This window comes from Taudactylus pleione, unplaced genomic scaffold, assembly GCF_031769625.1.
Source record: "Taudactylus pleione unplaced genomic scaffold, aTauple2 ptg000086l, whole genome shotgun sequence".
Lineage (NCBI taxonomy): Eukaryota > Metazoa > Chordata > Amphibia > Anura > Myobatrachidae > Taudactylus > Taudactylus pleione.
The window spans coordinates 12592837-12610788 of record NW_028284488.1 but is presented as its reverse complement, the minus strand read 5'-3'; the positions used below and the strand labels follow the sequence as shown (position 1 = coordinate 12610788).

At 45.3% G+C, this 17952-nt stretch overlaps 1 protein-coding gene across 1 annotated transcript in view; it reads right to left on the bottom strand.

Annotated features, from left to right (window-relative positions):
• The window catches only part of TASOR2 (transcription activation suppressor family member 2), a 115989-nt gene that overhangs the window by 62811 nt on the left and 35226 nt on the right, over nt 1-17952 (bottom strand). The window contains exons 10-12 of the mRNA XM_088468704.1: nt 11805-12765; nt 9934-10315; nt 6902-7168 (exon numbers count right to left, since the gene is read on the bottom strand). Of these exons, the coding sequence (XP_088324830.1) occupies nt 6902-7168; nt 9934-10315; nt 11805-12765 (1610 nt within the window). The remainder of the gene's footprint in view (nt 1-6901; nt 7169-9933; nt 10316-11804; nt 12766-17952) is intronic.

Sequence of the window (17952 nt, the reverse complement as noted above, 5' to 3'; positions counted from 1 at the left end):
TTACAGGAAAATGGTTTGTAGAGACTTTAGTTTTCCATCTGATAATAGAGAGCACTTCATAAGAGTCAGCTCAGTTTTGGCCAGGAAGTATGTATGAGGAATAGAAACATTGTATAGTTTGGAATTTTTCAGTCGGTTTTAAAGAAAAAAAATCTAACCTAAATCCAATATTCCTTTTTGTACTCTGCCATGTGTTTATGAATGCAATGATGGTGCCTCACCATGGCTATCAGAAACACACAGCATTCTCCTTAAGAATCCCCAGTAGACTAAATTCATGGAGGATTTCCTCAAAACATATATTTGTTTAATTGAACATAGACCTAGCTGTATTCTCTTGTTCTCCACAAATTACAGATAAACCTAAGAAGCTGTGTTTGCCATATTTGTGGCACTATGGCCATTAAGCACAATTATACTCAACCCCAGCCTATATTAAAGCTCACACCTTACCGTTAATCCATGCCCCCCAACCATTGTACTGGGAGGAGATCGTTACACAAACAAAAAATGCCTCTAGTCAAAAACCAGAGTCCAGGCGCTAATGAATGACCATACAGGTCAAATTTATTAAGGATCAATACTGAAATATAATTAAAACATATAGTAAAACAGCTGCAGCACCCTGATTATGACTTTGTGGACATTCACTAAAATACTTTTCTAACAAGAAAAGTGAACCGAATACAAGTAATAGAGTGGTGCTGTACTTATAATGTGAACATATAGTGGCAGAATGATGTCATCAATAAACGTGAATTGCTAAACAATTCCCAGATTACAAGAATAATATCCAGCTTGTATGTATACAAATCGGATATTACACTGGTAATTTGGGACATATGCAAGTAAACCATTTTGGAGCATATTTAACCATTAGTGCAACGTTAAGACTTTGTATAGCTACCATAGGTGATGTATAAATCAGACAGCTTTATTGTGTATATCGAGATTCCATTTACTTACAGTATCTCATTTTTAAACAGCGATTTATAGAATACCTTATTTTACACACTGATCTATATGTGATAACTTTCATTGTTATATATTGTATGATTAGTTTTTTAATTAAATGAGTTTTATTGTTTAGTAATTCACGTGTCTAGATTACATCATTCTGCCATACCAATACCTCTGTTTTCACATTATAAGCGCAGCACCACTCAATCACTTGCACATAAACACAATTTACACAATCAAGACAAATTTTAAAAAAGTTTAGACAGACAGCACAAATTGGGGAAAAAAAATAATCAAAACTGTCAAGACAATTAAGTGACAATTATTACCAGTAAAGGCCGGTACACACTAGACGATGTCTAATGTGTACCAACCTCGTAAGCAGCAGGACCCAGCGGGATGTCGGCATCGGCAATTGCGTACACACTTCAGGATGCCAGCAGCGACGGTGGGGGCCATGCTGCTTTTGGCAGAATGGCCTGCACTAACGATGTCGCCCGTCAGACCAGCATGCGCACCGTACATACTGCGTTTTGCAACGGCACAATGTATCGTTACATGCTGCACCGTGTCATTCATTGCATCGTCCCATCTGCTGTGCAGAACAGCAGATGTGATCTGGTGAACTACTATATGACGTGTGAAACAATGTAGGCTAGTAGACTAGGGAGATAGTTCCAGAGAAGGGAAGCAGCATTTGAAAAGTGTTGAGAGGAGGAATTCAGCAGTCAAAAGAAAGAGCTAAGAGAACCAGAAGGAGAATGAGCTGAGAGGTGGACAGATGTAGTAGGGTGAGTAGCAATTCAGTGCTTTGAAATAGGGTGTTAGAAGCTTAAACTGCATTATGTAGGAGACAGGAAGTCAGTGAAGCAGAGGTTGAATCAGAGCGATGAGACAGGATGAGCAGATGAGCAGCAGCACTTAGGATAGAATTAAGAGGGTAGAAGTGGAAGAACTGTGTGTAGGAGATTGCACTTCAAGGCGGGCATGAATAGCAGCTTTAGTAGCCTCCAGGGTGAGCAAGATTTGGATTATACAGAGATGCAAGCGGTAGGTTTGAGAGATAACATGAATGTGGAGGAGTGAAGGAGAGCGAAGAGTCTCGGATGATACCCAAGCAATGGGACTTGAGGTACAGGGGAAAGGATAGCATTTGAAACAGAGAGTAAGTTAAGACATGTTGAGTTTAAGAAACATCCAGGGACAGGTGAAGGAGAGATGGTTGGAGTTTTGAAAGAGAATGGAGGAGTAAAAGTCAAGGGAAGAAAAACAGATTTGTGTATCATCAGCATATATTGTAGAAGGACCTGTAAAGATCACAAGGGAGGAGGTGTAGAGAAAGTAAAAGAAAAAAAAAAAAGACGGCCAGGAAAAGGTCCTTAGAGAACAACTGGAAGAGGAGGGGATCTACAGACAGAGATGGAACTGCTAGAAAATAAAATCCATGAGAGGAAGTGTCATGGAGTCAAAGAGTGTGGAGGGTTTGAAGGAGGAAAGGGTGTACAACTGTGTCAAAGTGTGAAGATGTTCTCCTTAGATTAAGCGGTGAGAAGGTTATTAGTGACCTTGGTGAGGGCAGCTTCTGTGGAATGGAGGCAGTGAAAGCTAGGTTAAAGCAAATGAAAGTGTGGAGGGAAAGGAAAAAGGAAATGCATTGGAAGACAAGACATTCCAAGAGTTTAGAAAAGAGAGAGAAAAGAAATAAAGAAGTAGTTAGAGTAGGAGTCAGGATCCAGAGAGGGCTTTTTAAGCTTTGGAGAGACAAGGGCAAGTTTGAAGGAAGAACGGACAGTGCCAGTAGAGACAGAGATTTTAAAGAGGCGGCAAAGTGGGTGCAAGAATGAGAGAGAGGAAGTGAGGAAGTGTGAAGGAGACGAGAGGAGGTAATGGACTTTATTGCCAGTGTTGGAGAGGGAGGAGGAAAATGTGCATTGGCTAGGTGGAAAAGAAACAAGAGAGGGATTTTGGAAGGAAAATGTCCCGACAGATTGTAGCAGTTTTGGATGAAAAGCAAGTAGCAAAATCATGGGCCAAGAGGAAAGATGGAAGAGGATGACGGGGAGGGCAGAGGAGGAAATTGAAGATGGCGAAGAGGCGGAAGATGTTCGAGAATTTTGAGGAGGTAAGACATTTGGAATAAGGGTGCCCACACACTGGACAAATTTAGGCACGATTAGCACGAAAACGATACATCGGTCAAAAACTTGCAAATCGTGCAGCTTCCAGGAACGATAACGATACGAAGCGCGGTCCCACGGGTCGTATGCTCAGATCTTACCTACAGAAATTAAGATCTGGCAATCTCGTTAACGAGATTAAGGTCCTTGGTCAGATTGTATGTCAGATTGCACAGTTTATACAAGATACTGTTTGTCCAGGACTGCCGGGGAGCTGCCAGGGAGATCAAGTAAAAATCGTTAACGACATCATATCGTATGGGAGTCGTCCAGTGTGTGGGCAAGATTGTTTGGAGAGGGAAAGAGTGGAGCTGTAAGGAGTGCAATAATTTAATCAGAGTCAACAATATTTTCTCCAACTGAGACAGCAGGTTAGTCTAGAGTGCCAGGGTTGGGGTGTGAACGGTCAGAAAATGAGAGTAATCACCGTGGCAACACAGGGCCTGATTCAGAGCCGCTCGTAAGCGGCCACTCGATCGCTCCGAGCGATGTTCGCACATCTGCGCATGCGTATGGGTCGTAATGCGCATGCGCCAACCAGTCAGTGCGGTCGGAAATCGTGTGTTCGCAAAATAGCGAATGCCTGCTAATTTGAGTGACAGGATGAGGCATTTGTCGATGGTAACAGGGGAAGGTGCTTGAAAACGGGGAGTGGAGATCCGAACACAGGCGTGCCAAACGGTCAAAACGGGCGTTTAATGGGAGTGCATAATTAACAAAGCAGCGTCATCGACCACGTCACTTGGTTGTTTCTTAGCCTGAACTGTTCGCATGATTGCGGTAGGAAAATCCAACCACAAGCACTGCGAGCAGTTCAGACGCCTTTCGATGTACTCAATTAATCTAATAAATAGCGGAGATGACGTATGATGCGAACGGCCAGGGGGCGTCTTTACAAAATAGCGAGCGCATATTTCGTTCGCTCGCTCAGACATAGAGGCGTCAACAGACTGCAAAGAGTGAGCGCTCAATTTAAATATCCTGCCCCTTTTTCTGAACGAGCGAGCGCAAATAGCGTCTGGCTCTGAATCAGGTTCACAGTTCACAGGGAAGGTTAGGGTGAAGTTGTAGAGGGAAAAGCAAGTTAGGCAAAAAAAAGCAAGTCAAGAAAGGAGGAAAAAAGGAAAATCAGGATTGAAGACCTCAAAACTGATGAGTGAGGTTAGTCATGGTAGAGGTGAAATAAGGGATAGATAGGTAGATGATGTGATGGTCAGAGAGAAGGGGAAGAGGTGAAAACAGATGTAGCAACTGTGACAAAAGACCAGGACAAGAATGTGACCACTGGAGTGAAAGGTCAAATGAGTGAAATCAAGGGAGGAAGAGACAGAGAGAACTTTAGAAGAATAATCCAATGCATTATTAATAGGGATATTAAAGTTCCCTAGTTAGAGGGAGAGGAGGTCAAAGAGATAAGGGGAGAATCTGGGGAAACCAAGGACCAAAGGAAAATAGAGGAGGGACCACGTTGAAGAGGTGGATAGAATGGATTTTAAATGAAAAGAAAAAGGGGAATAACTTGATAGGTTCACTTCGATAAATGGAGGATACCCACGCCACCACCCTTCCATTCTCCAGGGAGGGTGATGTGGGAAAAACTAGCCTATCAAGAGAAATAGTAGTGGGAGAAGGTGTCCGAGTGGTAAATCCAAGTCTCAGTGATAGCGAAGAGGTTAAGGGAGTTAAAGATAAAATTATCATGGACACAGGCCACTTTATTATACATACACCTGACATTCCACAAGGCACGAAAGAGAGGAGAAGATGATAGAGTGGGAGAGGAGGATGAGTGTGGCTTGGTTACAAGTAGATGGGTAAAAGAAGATGCAAGGTGACGGACTGAAAGAGAAAAGGTGAGAGGGAGCAGGGCGGTAAGTAGGGGACACAGCAGGGAACAAGATGAGATTGTGGTGGACTAGGAGGGACGCTGGAAAAAGAACAAGCAGGAGGTGGCTTAGGAGGGAAGTGGGGCGGTTAGGGAAGAGAAAGCGGAGGAAGCAGAAAATAAACAAAGTGCATGGAGAAGGAGGGGAGAAGTATGGCAGAGGTGAAAGCTGACGGTATAGCGGCAATATCACCAAGTGAAGTGGCATATTCACAGAGATAAACAGGTCAGTAGGTGGTGATGATGCAGTAACAGTAATAAATATGATGTAGAAATAAAAAAATAAATACACAGGATGAATGGTGTAACAGAGAGAGAATTGCCAAAAGTAGCCAGACTACATGGCTAAATTAAAAAAAAATTAACTAGTAAATGGGCACAGAGGGGAGAGGAGGGTTGAAGGCTAAGATAAGCGTAAAATTGGGGCAGAGGGAAAGATCGTGATAACTGGCGGCAAAACAGAAGCAGCGATGTAATCAAAAAATAAAATGCAGTTTTGGAAATGGGAAAAATGCAGAAAACAGAATGGTCTAAATTTTGAAAACAAAATGATAAATATTTTTTGTATCTAATTCCTACTCCACTTTTCTTTATGAAAAATAAATGAAAGCCCCTGGAAGGCTCTGAGCAGACACCCGACACCATTATGCAAGTATACTACCACTAACCCTTACCCTAACCTCCCCCCCAGTGCCTAAACCTAACTTCCCACTCCCTGCATCCTAAACCTAATCCTCCCCCTAACCCAATACTTACCTTCGGGATGCCGGCACCGGTATTTTGACCTTTGGAATCCCACACGCCGGGAGGTGGACTACATCCCGACACACATGTCAAAAGTCTAAAGGTGGGTACACTCCTGCCAACCTCCCGATGCAAGACCCGATGGTGCTGATGAACTATATATCGGGCGGTTGGTACGCACTGCACCATCTGGTGAGCACCAGTCCAATATATCGTTCACCAGCACCATTGACCTTGCCGGCACCAGCCGCTGGGTTGCTCCGTCATCCGCACATGCACGGACAACGGAAGGACCCAGATTTCGTCCAGCAGGGATGCGCATAGTCGGTACACACTAGACATGTGCCCGATATGCAGACATCGCTCCAGTGTGTACCCGGCTTTATAGTGGCAGCAGCAGACTGAACAATAAATGTGACAGCAAACAGGCGAATTAAACAGAAAAGACAGCAAGGGACAGATTTACTAAGGCGTGGGTCAAAGCTGCCGATCATCGGCGAATTTGAATGATGGAATGAACATGGTATCTGTTTCTATTGCCGTTTTAAAATCATCGGTCAAAGCAGCAGATTATCATCTGTTTTGACAAAACGTGCGTAGTAAATCTACTCCCAAAGTGTAGGGAAGCCGAAAAGGAGACTAGTAGCAAGAGGCAGAAGCATAGATTATACAACAAAAAGGCTTTAAGTAAAATATAGATGAGAAAGCTCTCTTAGAATGCTATGGGAGCTGGAAGCAAAAAAAAAAAAAAATCTAGGTTGATGAGGGGAGTGGGTCAGACCATAACAATGGAATGAAAATTGCAAAAAAAAATAAAAAATAAAATAATGGCACTCTACTAAAGCTAAGCTTTCAATCACTACTTCGTGAATAGGAGGTACATTCCTATAATAACCATATTATAAATTCATTTTAAATATTTCTAATAGACAAATACAGAGAGAACATAAATAAGCAAAAAAATAAATAAAAATAAATATCACAGGGAATTACGTTATCATCTAAGGTAATGAAGGACGTGAATGAGAAACCCTACATACACACACACATATATCTCCAAATAATAGGATTTATAAAGTTTGGCGACAAAAGATCTGCAATACCCTAAATTGTCGGACACACATTGAGGATTTACCTTTTCAGAAGAACCACCAACAATATCCACACAATTCTCAGATTTATCATTTACTTCACTGTTAGACTGCTTAGTGTCACTGATGTAACATGTAGCTGGAACACTGGCACCAAGGATTGCTTTCATATAATTTGTAGGTTGGGGAGCACTTTTGCTCGTTTCTGCCATTTTGCACTTCACAGTTGTAAGAAGACTATTTGTGAAAAATGCACTTTCACTGCTCTTACACGTTTGGAAGATTTCACGTACCAATTCTATATTATAGTCCTGTAATGACATATTATGCAGATTTTTTGGTGTGGTAGTCAAAGATCTTATTTAATCCTTTAATGGCAGACTATCAGAACTATAAAAAGTAAATATAAAACCCTAATGCACAGATAAGTAAAATCTTAACTATAAATGGATTATAACGTTTATTTAAAATATATTACATCAATATTGCATTTCAGACTACCGTCCTTTCTATTCTCGCTCTCTCTCTCTCTATAGATTACCTTAACTAAGAGAGAATCAATGGGAGGTCATAAACTTTTAAGAGTAGGGCTATTTTTACTTAATGATTTAGGGAGATATCCAATTAGTTCCAAAAAATGTTCGCCCTTAAAAAAAAACACTTATTTTTTGCAGATTTTTTTTTTACCGTGCTATCCAATTAAACTCTGTTTATTACGGGCGAAAATTTTCTGTTTTTCTCACGAAAATACATAGGATCATGTATTTTCTCTATAGCGGTCAGGAGGAAAACACCTTCCTATCTGGGATTTGGTTTCGCCTGCCTGAAGCAGGCGAAACAATATCCCTGATATAGTGTTCACTCTAGCTCCGGCGGCAGGCAGGGCGCCGGAGCTAGAGAGAGCAACCTTAAGGGCCCGAAAAGGGGGCGTGGTCACGAAAAGGGGGCGTGTCCATAAGACGCATCCTCTTTTCGTCAAACTTGGGGGCGTGCCCGGCGCTTACGGACATGCCGGGCAGCCCCCAAGCGCTGCAGAAAGGGAGAATAGATGCCGGACGCATGCGCACGGCGCCTATTCTCCGGCGGTGACCGGGACACCGCATGTTTCTACACCCGCGGGACACTGCGTGCCGCGGGTGAGAACGGCACCCGCAGGCTGTGAGGGCAGGGCGCTTTTTGCCCTCCTCCTGGAGGGCAGGGTGCTCTTTGCCCTCCAGAAGGAGGGCAGGGCGCCGCGCCACGCTAAAACAGACTAGCGGGAACGCTACTGATAAGTGCCGGCTTAGGGGCTAATTGGATAGCCCCGTGTGAGGTAACTAGCTGCGGCTACTTGGATAGCCCCCTTAGTCAATGATCTTTGAAAGCTGTGTGTACATGATGAAATATGCAGCAAGCCCAGCATATTGGTCTTTAAGCCACACTAGCGGGTGTGAATGGGGGAGAGGAGGTGGCAACAATGGCACCAAAGAATGCTACAGTTTCAATTTACTTGCATACAGTCATTGTGGTATTTATAACTGCTCCACAAGCACATTGGAGATTAAGATCAAGGAATGAGTGTTTGATATTTTAAATTTTCACTGGGGTGCAAAACTGAATGCTTATAAAACCTTAGAATAATATAAAAAAATAAATCTTTCCAATTACCATTGGTGTGATACAGTGGTGTATTTCTTCCATAAGAATTTTGGAAACCACAAACTAGCATTAAGTTATTAACTAGGCTACAAATAGGGTACCAGGTCGACTTGTCGACATTTAGAAGGTCGACAGTCAATGTCGACATGGTCATCAAGCAATATGTAGACATGCATTTATGTTGCCATAGTTAAACGGTCAACACGTCCAGAATGTCAACAATTAACAGGTCAACACCAAAATGTCAACATACTTTTTTTTTTTTTTGTTATTTTTAGGGTTAGGGTTTAGGCCAAAATGACAAAAAAAAAAAACAATGACCATGACAAGCTTCTGACTGTTTGCATTCAGAACCTGTCTACCTTCTGGTGTCTACGTTCAGAATGTCATACCACACCCTACCAATACTACTTAATTTTACAGACAAATTATCCAGTTTTTCAGGTTGTTGAACATATTGGTGCCCGTCGGCCAGTGTGTACCAACGATATGTCTGTGAACGATGTCGTTCACAGAGATATCGCACTGGCTGTGCTGCACAGCCGATGGACAGATACTGTATGTCTGTAGATATAACTGTCAATCGGCAAGTGTGTACGGGTGGTCTGCAGAATGCTCGTACACATGCAGCGGAAGCTGCGGGGAGGGGGGCTGCCTGGAAGATGATAGTCGTGCAGTGTATATGTACAACCATCATCTACAGATATATCTGCAGATCACTCGATAGGTGTGTGCCCACATTAACTGTGCATAATGTTTCTGAACTAATTGTGCAAAAAGGTGGTGGGGCCAGGTCAGCCCTACCTCCACGCCTGCGAGACATAGCTTAAATTTAAATGTTGGGCACAGTGCAGCTAATATACAAACTTTCATCTGCAAATGTATTGTGTGTAAACAAATAGATTAAAAACGCATTTTGATGGTTCAGTGAAGATTGCAGCATATCTGATGGCATAATGCTGCCACTATGTTTTCCCATTTGCAGGGACTGGAGCTCTGATGTTCCAACAAACAATACTACTACTCTTCTACATATAAGACTAGCACTCCAATCTGTCCCTCGTCTGTTCAGTAGAGAATCCTCGGTCCTAAATCAATTCTCTGCCTGCTATTTTGCAGCACTGATCTAAAGCGAGTAATAGGTAAAGGGGTCAACACGGTGAACAAAGAGGAAAGAGGTAGGGAGAGGGGGTACCAGGAAAGATCTGCAAATGCAGCAGCTACATACACTACCCAAAAGTAAAGATTTCCAGGTACTGATGAAGAAGCTTATTCTCCTACAATAGGAGCAGACAGTAATGCAGGTTACTGACAGTATGTAGAACCACTAGACAAATCTGTAAAACCCCTCGCCCAGTCAGAGTGGCACAGTAAGCACATCCAGTTACAGTTGGATGCACCCACTGTAAACCTTTGTAGGATATTAAAGCCACCTTACCTTTGTTGGTATGCTGTACTCAATGCTTAAATCTTCTGGACGATTCTTATTCTGAGTTTTCTCTAATTTATGCAATAAAGAATGCTCATGCACCTTTCCTTGGCTAGGTGTTTCAGATTTTTTCCCCACAAGGGGAACTGCACTGGTATTCTCAGTATCTGCAGCACAGAGCTCAATAGCATCAGACTCCACAATTTCATAAAACTCAAATGGGTCAAGAACAGTGTTGATGGAGACATATTTTGCAGGGTTGCTGTGCTCCACCACTTTCCGTGAACTGCAGTTCAGTTGCTTGTTAGGTTTGCTGTAGAACAGAGCTAACCACATGTGCAGGATGATTTTTACATCTTCCACCTTCTCCTTCAAGTGGTGGTTCCATTCTCTAAAATATAAAAGATGTAAAATAGGAATGTATCCCATAAAAGATAAATAAAATAATTTACGCTAATGTATTTGTGCAGTGTCAACGCATTGTAAAAGGTGCTCACCAAAGAGATCATATGGTAGCAAACATTGATCAACCAGCCCAATATCGCAGGTCCCAACATGCATCAGAACTGTGTCATTAATCAGGCATAAAATACTTTTAGAATATATAACGGCTGACAGACCGTGTGTTCAGTCACATTTTCCCCCACACTAACAGGCTGCAATGCAATTCAATGCAACTGGAAGTGATCCGGACGAAGGTCCCAAGATCTCATCTGACCTGGCTATCCACGTGCCAAGCCAAACTGGACAACAAACTAGTCGCTAGAAGATAAGCATGTGGGTTGCTAGCTTAAAATATCTCCATAAGCTCCTTTTTAGATTTGCATTATAGTACTAAACCACATTAGGATAATAACCAGTCAGTCAGACATTACTATATTTTAAGAATCCACTTAAAGAACTTGTTCACTTTTGGAGAACCCCACCTTCATTCATATAACCTGTACCCTATTATTCGAAGTTAGGGAGATGGCTTGCAAAGCAGACCACAGCTCGGGGGGGGTGGGGGGGGGGGGGGATTCAAGGTCTTCAGTTCTCCAGCTCTAATAACATGACTGAATATATTGTAATACTCTGACTTATGATACATCGCATTGTTATACAGCAGATCATGTAGTGTGTATGGCACGCTACATATCGGTACATAGTTTGCCGCATTGCACCGTCGTAAGGTGTGTACCCAGCTTAAGAAACAAATCTTTCCACACAATCACAGCTGTATATGCTGATTAACATTACAACTCAATCAACTTTTAGCTATATTATTTGTGAATGTTATTGGTAGCTCTTTTATAAAAAGGCAACTTGTTTTTTTTTTAGGTTTTGGGGCCAGTTCAATTACAGACGAGCTACCGCCAAGACGGTTTCTAGTGGCTTCACGCTTTGTGCCTGAGAGCCAATATCTGCTGCAGGCTATGGAGGTGCGAGCAGAATTAGCATTATGTAATTGTATGGTATCTAATAGTAGAAAAAACAAACTGGACGCAGAACACAAGATTTGAAGCCAATGTGTCATTTATCAGGAGTCATCCATTAAAACACTGTCATTTGCTTAAGAAGGATTTGCCTATAAATGTGCAACCACTGCCATTAGCGGTGGAAACTAGAGAACTCTACTTGGGCCTGCGGCTTTTCCATCAATAAGATATTGCTACACATACACAACACAAAAGGAACAGAATAAACTGACAGCATAATTCTGTTTCCAGGACAGTATCATGGTGTATTATCGGTTCCATAGATATAATACCTATCTTACTGTGAACTACTGAGGTCAAGGGTGCAATTCGTTCAACTTAAAAATAAATAATAACTTCAACACATAGAACATCTGCATAATAATAAATAAACAGATTAATATTCAATTAGATACTACTTACCCATGTAGTGCCCTGTTTATAGTTTTTTCTAATGGATCACTGGTAAACTTGCTGTCCAAATCAAAATCATACTTTGCATCCCATTTGAAATGAATAACAAATTTGTCCTCCAATTTTGACACGATTCGTGGGTTAACCACAGGCAGAGTCAACTTTTCATTAGCCACAAGCAAAATCTTCGCTGGTAGGGACGCTTTTACTGGCTTCTCAACCACCGCCTGAGCAGTGGGAGCTGTGACGGATGGCTCAGCTACGCTCTGAACAGCATGTTCATTGGTCTCCTTTGAGGTGTTATCTGAAATCTCCTCTAAAGGAAGCTGAGAATACGAATGCTCCAAACAAATTTTACTTGTGGCATTATTCCGTGCTTTCGCCTTTGCAGCTGCGACATTAAATTTTTGTGAGGTTTGTTTTTCATTGTTTTCCATACGTCGATGGGATGTAATGTTCCCTTGCTTGGCATCACTACCATTTTTAGGCTTATCCTTGTCACCATCCAATATTTGTTCAGGCTCCTTGGATGCAGAACTAGGAAGTACAGAGAGGCTGCAGTCCTTATGTGGATGTTCTAGAGAACTGGCATGGTCACCTGTATTGGCCATCTCCTTGGTCTCTGGTTCATCTTTATGTGCTACACACTCACCCTGTATATAGTTAAAGCTTTCGGAACAGAATGAGTTTAGAGCCAAGTCTGCCAGTAGATTTAGAGCATGTGATTCATACATGCTTATTCTCTTCTCAATCATACTGTCATCAGGAGCCGGGGTAAAAAGAGAGGATTTCTTAGCATCTAAACAAACATCTGTGTTAGATTTACTGAATCGGTTGATCTGCTCAGTGGCAACGTTCTTAACTTTTTCTAGCTTTTTAAACTGCCTTACAGTCTTTTCACGGTGTCTCTCAATTGGTCTTTTAAAGCTTTCGGATTTATTTTTGATCTCAAGCGACCTGTTTCTGTTGCCTGTAAAATGGACAGAAAAAGACAAATTGGAAACACAAAATATCTACCTTATAAATTTCAATCAAAAGCCTAAAGCAGTCTGGACCAATGCCGATAATTATGCGATGCATTTTTTTTCTGTTGAAAAGTCAATACTTTGCAATATATGATTTTTTTGGTCTTAATGACATGAAATTACATACATAGAAAATTGACACATACTCCTGCCGCCCGGAGCAGAAGTATGTGCATTTGGCAATTTAAGCCTTGGAAAGGCATCCTGTCCAGCAATTTAGAGCAATTGTGGAATGACAGACATACTGTATACCTTTATCCTTTATATTTTTCCCTAGCATTCGCACCATGGCTAGGGTGAGGTTGGACTGCTGCTTCTTTTGTGTCTTCATAAAGGTCTTGTTATATGCATTTGAACCATTAATTTGACTTCTATATTAAAGTTTTTTAAATACTACACTGAGTGGCCTAATGCCTTCTTGTTTGGGTGCTTTCTGGTGAAACGGCGTTGTAACAGGTCGAAGTTTAATTTGCTTTGATACGGAAAGTTTAAAGAAACCACAGATAAGCTTTCATTCCCGTTTAATGTAATGCATATTTGAAAAAACACATTTTTGTGGATACTAAATGAGTACACTATCAGCACCCTTTTGGTGTTTGCTTGTGTATATAGCCAGCATTAACTCTTTCAGCAATTTGTGCTGCAGTAGATCTTCTGTGGGATGGTGTACCCGTCTGGCTAGCCTTTGCTCGACATACTCATCAATGTGTCTTGGATGCCCATGACCTCTAATTTTGTTATCACAAATAATGTGTAACCAAACGATCTACAGCTGGGCTATAGTTAAGAAGGAGATCCAGTGTTCACAAATACGCGCTATAGCGCGTATTTTATCCGATATTGGGCACCGGGGACTCACTTTTTTAAAGAAGCCGGATCCCCGGGGATTCGCTCTGCTGTGGCCAATCCCTGACAGCTGGCTGCAGCACAGCGCGTCCCCCTGAGAAAGACACAACGCTGTCTGTTAGAGCAGCCAATAAGAGTCAGATAGACTCATTGGCTGCTGCTGTGGAAAGCCATGCTGGGATCAAGTGTCTGATGCCAGCATCAGCACAGCATCCGTGCCCGGCGCTGGGACAGTGTGTTTGTTCCCAGCGCCGGGTAAGCCACCGCTGCGGGTACCTGGTGAAGGGACCACCAGTGTTGGCGGTAAAGTGGTGGCGGGAGAAGCTTGGCTCTGGGCGCAAGCTGAGCGGAGCTCGCTGCCCGGAAGCCAAGCGGCGGCAGGTGTTTGGCACTGGCCGCAAGCCAAACATGGCTCGCGGTCCAGCAGCCGATAGGAGGCAGACGCGACGAGCCAATCGCGGCTCGCCGCGTCATAGCCCCGCCCACTCGCGGCATCTTGAATAAGAAGCAGCTGAGCGGGACACTTCAGTACCAGCGGCGGAGGGGAGGAGTGAAGACCTCCCGAAGACAAGACAAGAGCAGCGCGGCAACAGTTCCCGGCGGCCATGCAAGAGGCCAGAAGACGGCGCGATCAAGGAGGAAGAAAGGAAGAGGCGGCGCCGCTGGCCAGGACGGGCCAGCGGGAGAAGAATGAAGCTGAGGACCGAAGAGGACTGCGGGGGTGGAAAGAAAAAGAGCTAATAAAGCTCCCCGCCGCAGCCTCTTCCACTGTACGGATAGACGGCCTTGGGCCGGTTATTTAACCCCTCTCTAGACCACCAGGGTTGGCGGGCACTAGGCCCGTGGGATAAATTCAGGCAATAGGCCTGTGGGTATATAGGTGGGCACAAGGCCCGGGCTACATAGGGGGCATTAGGCCCAATTGAAGGTGAGAGTGACCGGGGCATTAGGCCCAGGTCACTAAAGGGCAAATAGGTGGGCCAATACTGGGGGCAATGCATAGGGGGTAAACTACTGGGGGGCAATGCATAGAGGGTAACCTACTGGGGGCACTGCATAGGGGGGGGGATTACTACTGGGGGCAATGCATAACAAGAGATATGGTAAGAACTTACCTTTGTTATCTCTGTTTCTACGAAGTCCATAGGGTCCACAGGGTTGACCTTGGGGTTATAGCTGGAACAGGATCCATGGGCACCACACAGTTAAGCTTTTAGCTCCCAGGATGCACTTGGGTCCTCCTCTATACCCCGCCCCCGAGCCACAGGCACCTCAGTTGGTAAGCAGCCTAGGCCGGAGGAGAATATGGAACAGAGAGAAGGAAGACTGGAACACACAAGAAACCATACTCACAGCAATAGGAGACGGAAAACCGGTGACCAGCCACACAGCCCATGTGAAGCCAGGTGCGTCAGGGCGGGCGCCCTGTGGACCCTATGGACTTCGTAGAAACAGAGATAACAAAGGTAAGTTCTTACCATATCTCTTGTTTTCTACTTCAGGGTCCATAGGGGGTCCACAGGGTTGACCTTGGGGATGTCCCAAAGCAGTTCAACTAAGGGCGGGAACGCTCCTGTGCTGAAAGGAGCACCCGGCGCCCAAAGGAAGCATCCTGAGAGGCGAAGGTGTCAAACGCATAGAACCTCAAAAACGTTTGAATAGAAGACCAAGTGGCCGCCTTACACAGCTGAACAGCAGAAGCGCCACGTCTAGCAGCCCAAGAGGGACCCACAGAACGAGTGGAATGAGCCTTAACAGAGGCTGGCACAGGTAAACCCTCTTGTGCATAAGCCTCACAAATAACGGAACGAAGCCAACGGGCTAACGTTTGTTTGTTGGCAGGCCAACCCCTCTTGTGAAAACCAAAGAGGATAAACAAGGAATCAGACTTCCTAACCGAAGCCGTCCGGTCTACATAAATTCTAAGCGCCCGGACCACATCTAAGGAAGTCTCACCAGCTGAAAGATCAGGGGACTGAAAAGCTGGCACAACAAGTTCCTGATTAATGTGGAACTTCGAGACCACTTTGGGCAAAAACTCAGGACGAGTGCGGAGCACCGCTCTGTCCTGGTGAAAAATCAGGAAAGGAGGGCGACAGGAAAGCGCCCCCAATTCAGACACCCTCCTGGCCAAAGCAATTGCCAGGAGAAAAACCGTCTTAAATGTCAGCCACTTGAGCTCCACCGCCTCAAGAGGCTCAAACGGAGGACCCTGCAGGACCCGTAGCACCACCGCCAAGTCCCAAGGAGCCACAGGAGGCACAAAGGGAGGCTGGATCCTGAGAACACCCTGGAAAAAGGTGTGAACGTCTGGTAGTATTGCAATCCGCCGTTGAAACCACACGGACAAGGCGGACACATGAACCTTCAGAGATGCAAGGCGTAAGCCGAGATCCAATCCTGACTGAAGAAATTCCAAGATCCTAGAAACTCGGAACACCTGAGGATCATAATGTCTGGACTCACACCACTGAAAGTAAGTGTGCCACACTCTGTGATAAATCCGTGCTGAAGCAGGCTTGCGTGCCCTGAGCATGGTACCAATAACCGAACTGGAGAAGCCCCGAGACCTCAAGACGGCTGTCTCAAGAGCCACGCCGTCAAAGACAGCCGACCCAGATCCGGGTAAAGGCAGGGCCCCTGAGACAACAGGTCCCGACGCTGAGGAAGAAGGTACGGAGCGTCGATGGAGAGACTCCTGAGATCGGAGTACCAAGGACGTCTGGGCCACGCCAGAGCTACCAGCACGAGCATGCCGCCGTCCTGCTTGAATTTCCGCAGAACCCGAGGAAGCAGGGATAGCGGAGGAAACAGATACGCCAGGTGAAACGTCCATTTCACCGACAGCGCGTCCACCAGACTTGCGCCTGCGTCTCTTGTCCTTGACCCGTAAACGGGCAACTTGTGATTGTGACGGGAGGCCATCAAGTCCAGCTCCGGCAGTCCCCACCTGTCCACGAGTAGCTGAAACACCTCTGGGTGAAGCGACCATTCCCCGGGATGCACGTCGTGACGGCTGAGGAAGTCCGCCTCCCAATTGAGGACTCCGGGGATGAAGACCGCCGAGATCGCCGGAATGTGACCCTCCGCCCAAGTCAGGATACGAGACACCTCCGACATCGCTGCCTGACTGCGAGTTCCGCCTTGGTGGTTGATATACGCCACCGTGGTGGCGTTGTCGGACTGCACCTGTACCGCCCTTCCGTGAAGAGCGGGGCCGGACGACTGCAGGGCCCTGTATACTGCCCGCAGTTCCAGGATGTTGATGGGGAGAAGTGCTTCTTCCGCTGACCAACGACCCTGAAGCGACAAAGAGCCGGTCACTGCCCCCCAACCCCGGAGACTGGCATCCGTCGTCAGCAGGACCCAGTCCGGGATCCAAAATGGGCGCCCCTCGACCAGATGAGCTGTCTGAAGCCACCAAGCCAAAGATTGCCGAACGTCCGGAGACAACACCAGCACCTGAGAGCGGATCCGGTGAGGTAACCCGTTCCATTCTGATAGAATCAGCCCCTGCAGGGGCCGGGAATGGAACTGGGCAAATTCCACCATGTCGAATGTCGACACCATGGACCCCAGAACTCTCATAGCCGAATGGACCGACAGGCGGCAACGGCTCAGGCAACTGTGTATCCGCAGCTGTAGGGAGGCGACCTTCTCCGGAGTCAGGAAGATCCTTTGCTGACGCGAATCCAGCAGGGCTCCCAAATGAACCATCCGCTGTGATGGAATCAGGGAGGACTTTTTCCAATTTATCAACCACCCGTGTGCTTGCAGGCAAGCGATCGGCAGGTGGAGATGTTGAAGCAGTACCTCCGGGGAGCTCGCCAGCAACAGGAGGTCGTCCAGATACGGCAGCAGCCGTACATTCTGGTTCCGAAGATGTGCGGCCATGACCGCCATAATCTTCGTGAACACCCTCGGTGCCGTGGAGAGACCAAAGGGTAGCGCCCGGAACTGATAGTGGTGTTGAAGGATAGCGAACCTCAGATACCGCTGGTGTGAAGATGCTATCGGAACATGGAGGTAGGCGGCCTGGATGTCCAGAGACACCATGTAATCCCCCGGTTCCATCGCCAGAAAGATGGAACGTAACGTTTCCATCCTGAACTTGGGAACTCTGAGGAATTTGTTCAGAGACTTCAAGTTGAGGATAGGGCGATGAGAACCATTGGGTTTCTGCACCAGAAACAGAGACGAATAATACCCCGTCCCTCGTTGTGATAGAGGAACGGGAACAATGACCCCTGCTTTCAGCAAGGACTCTATAGCCTCCTGAACCTGTA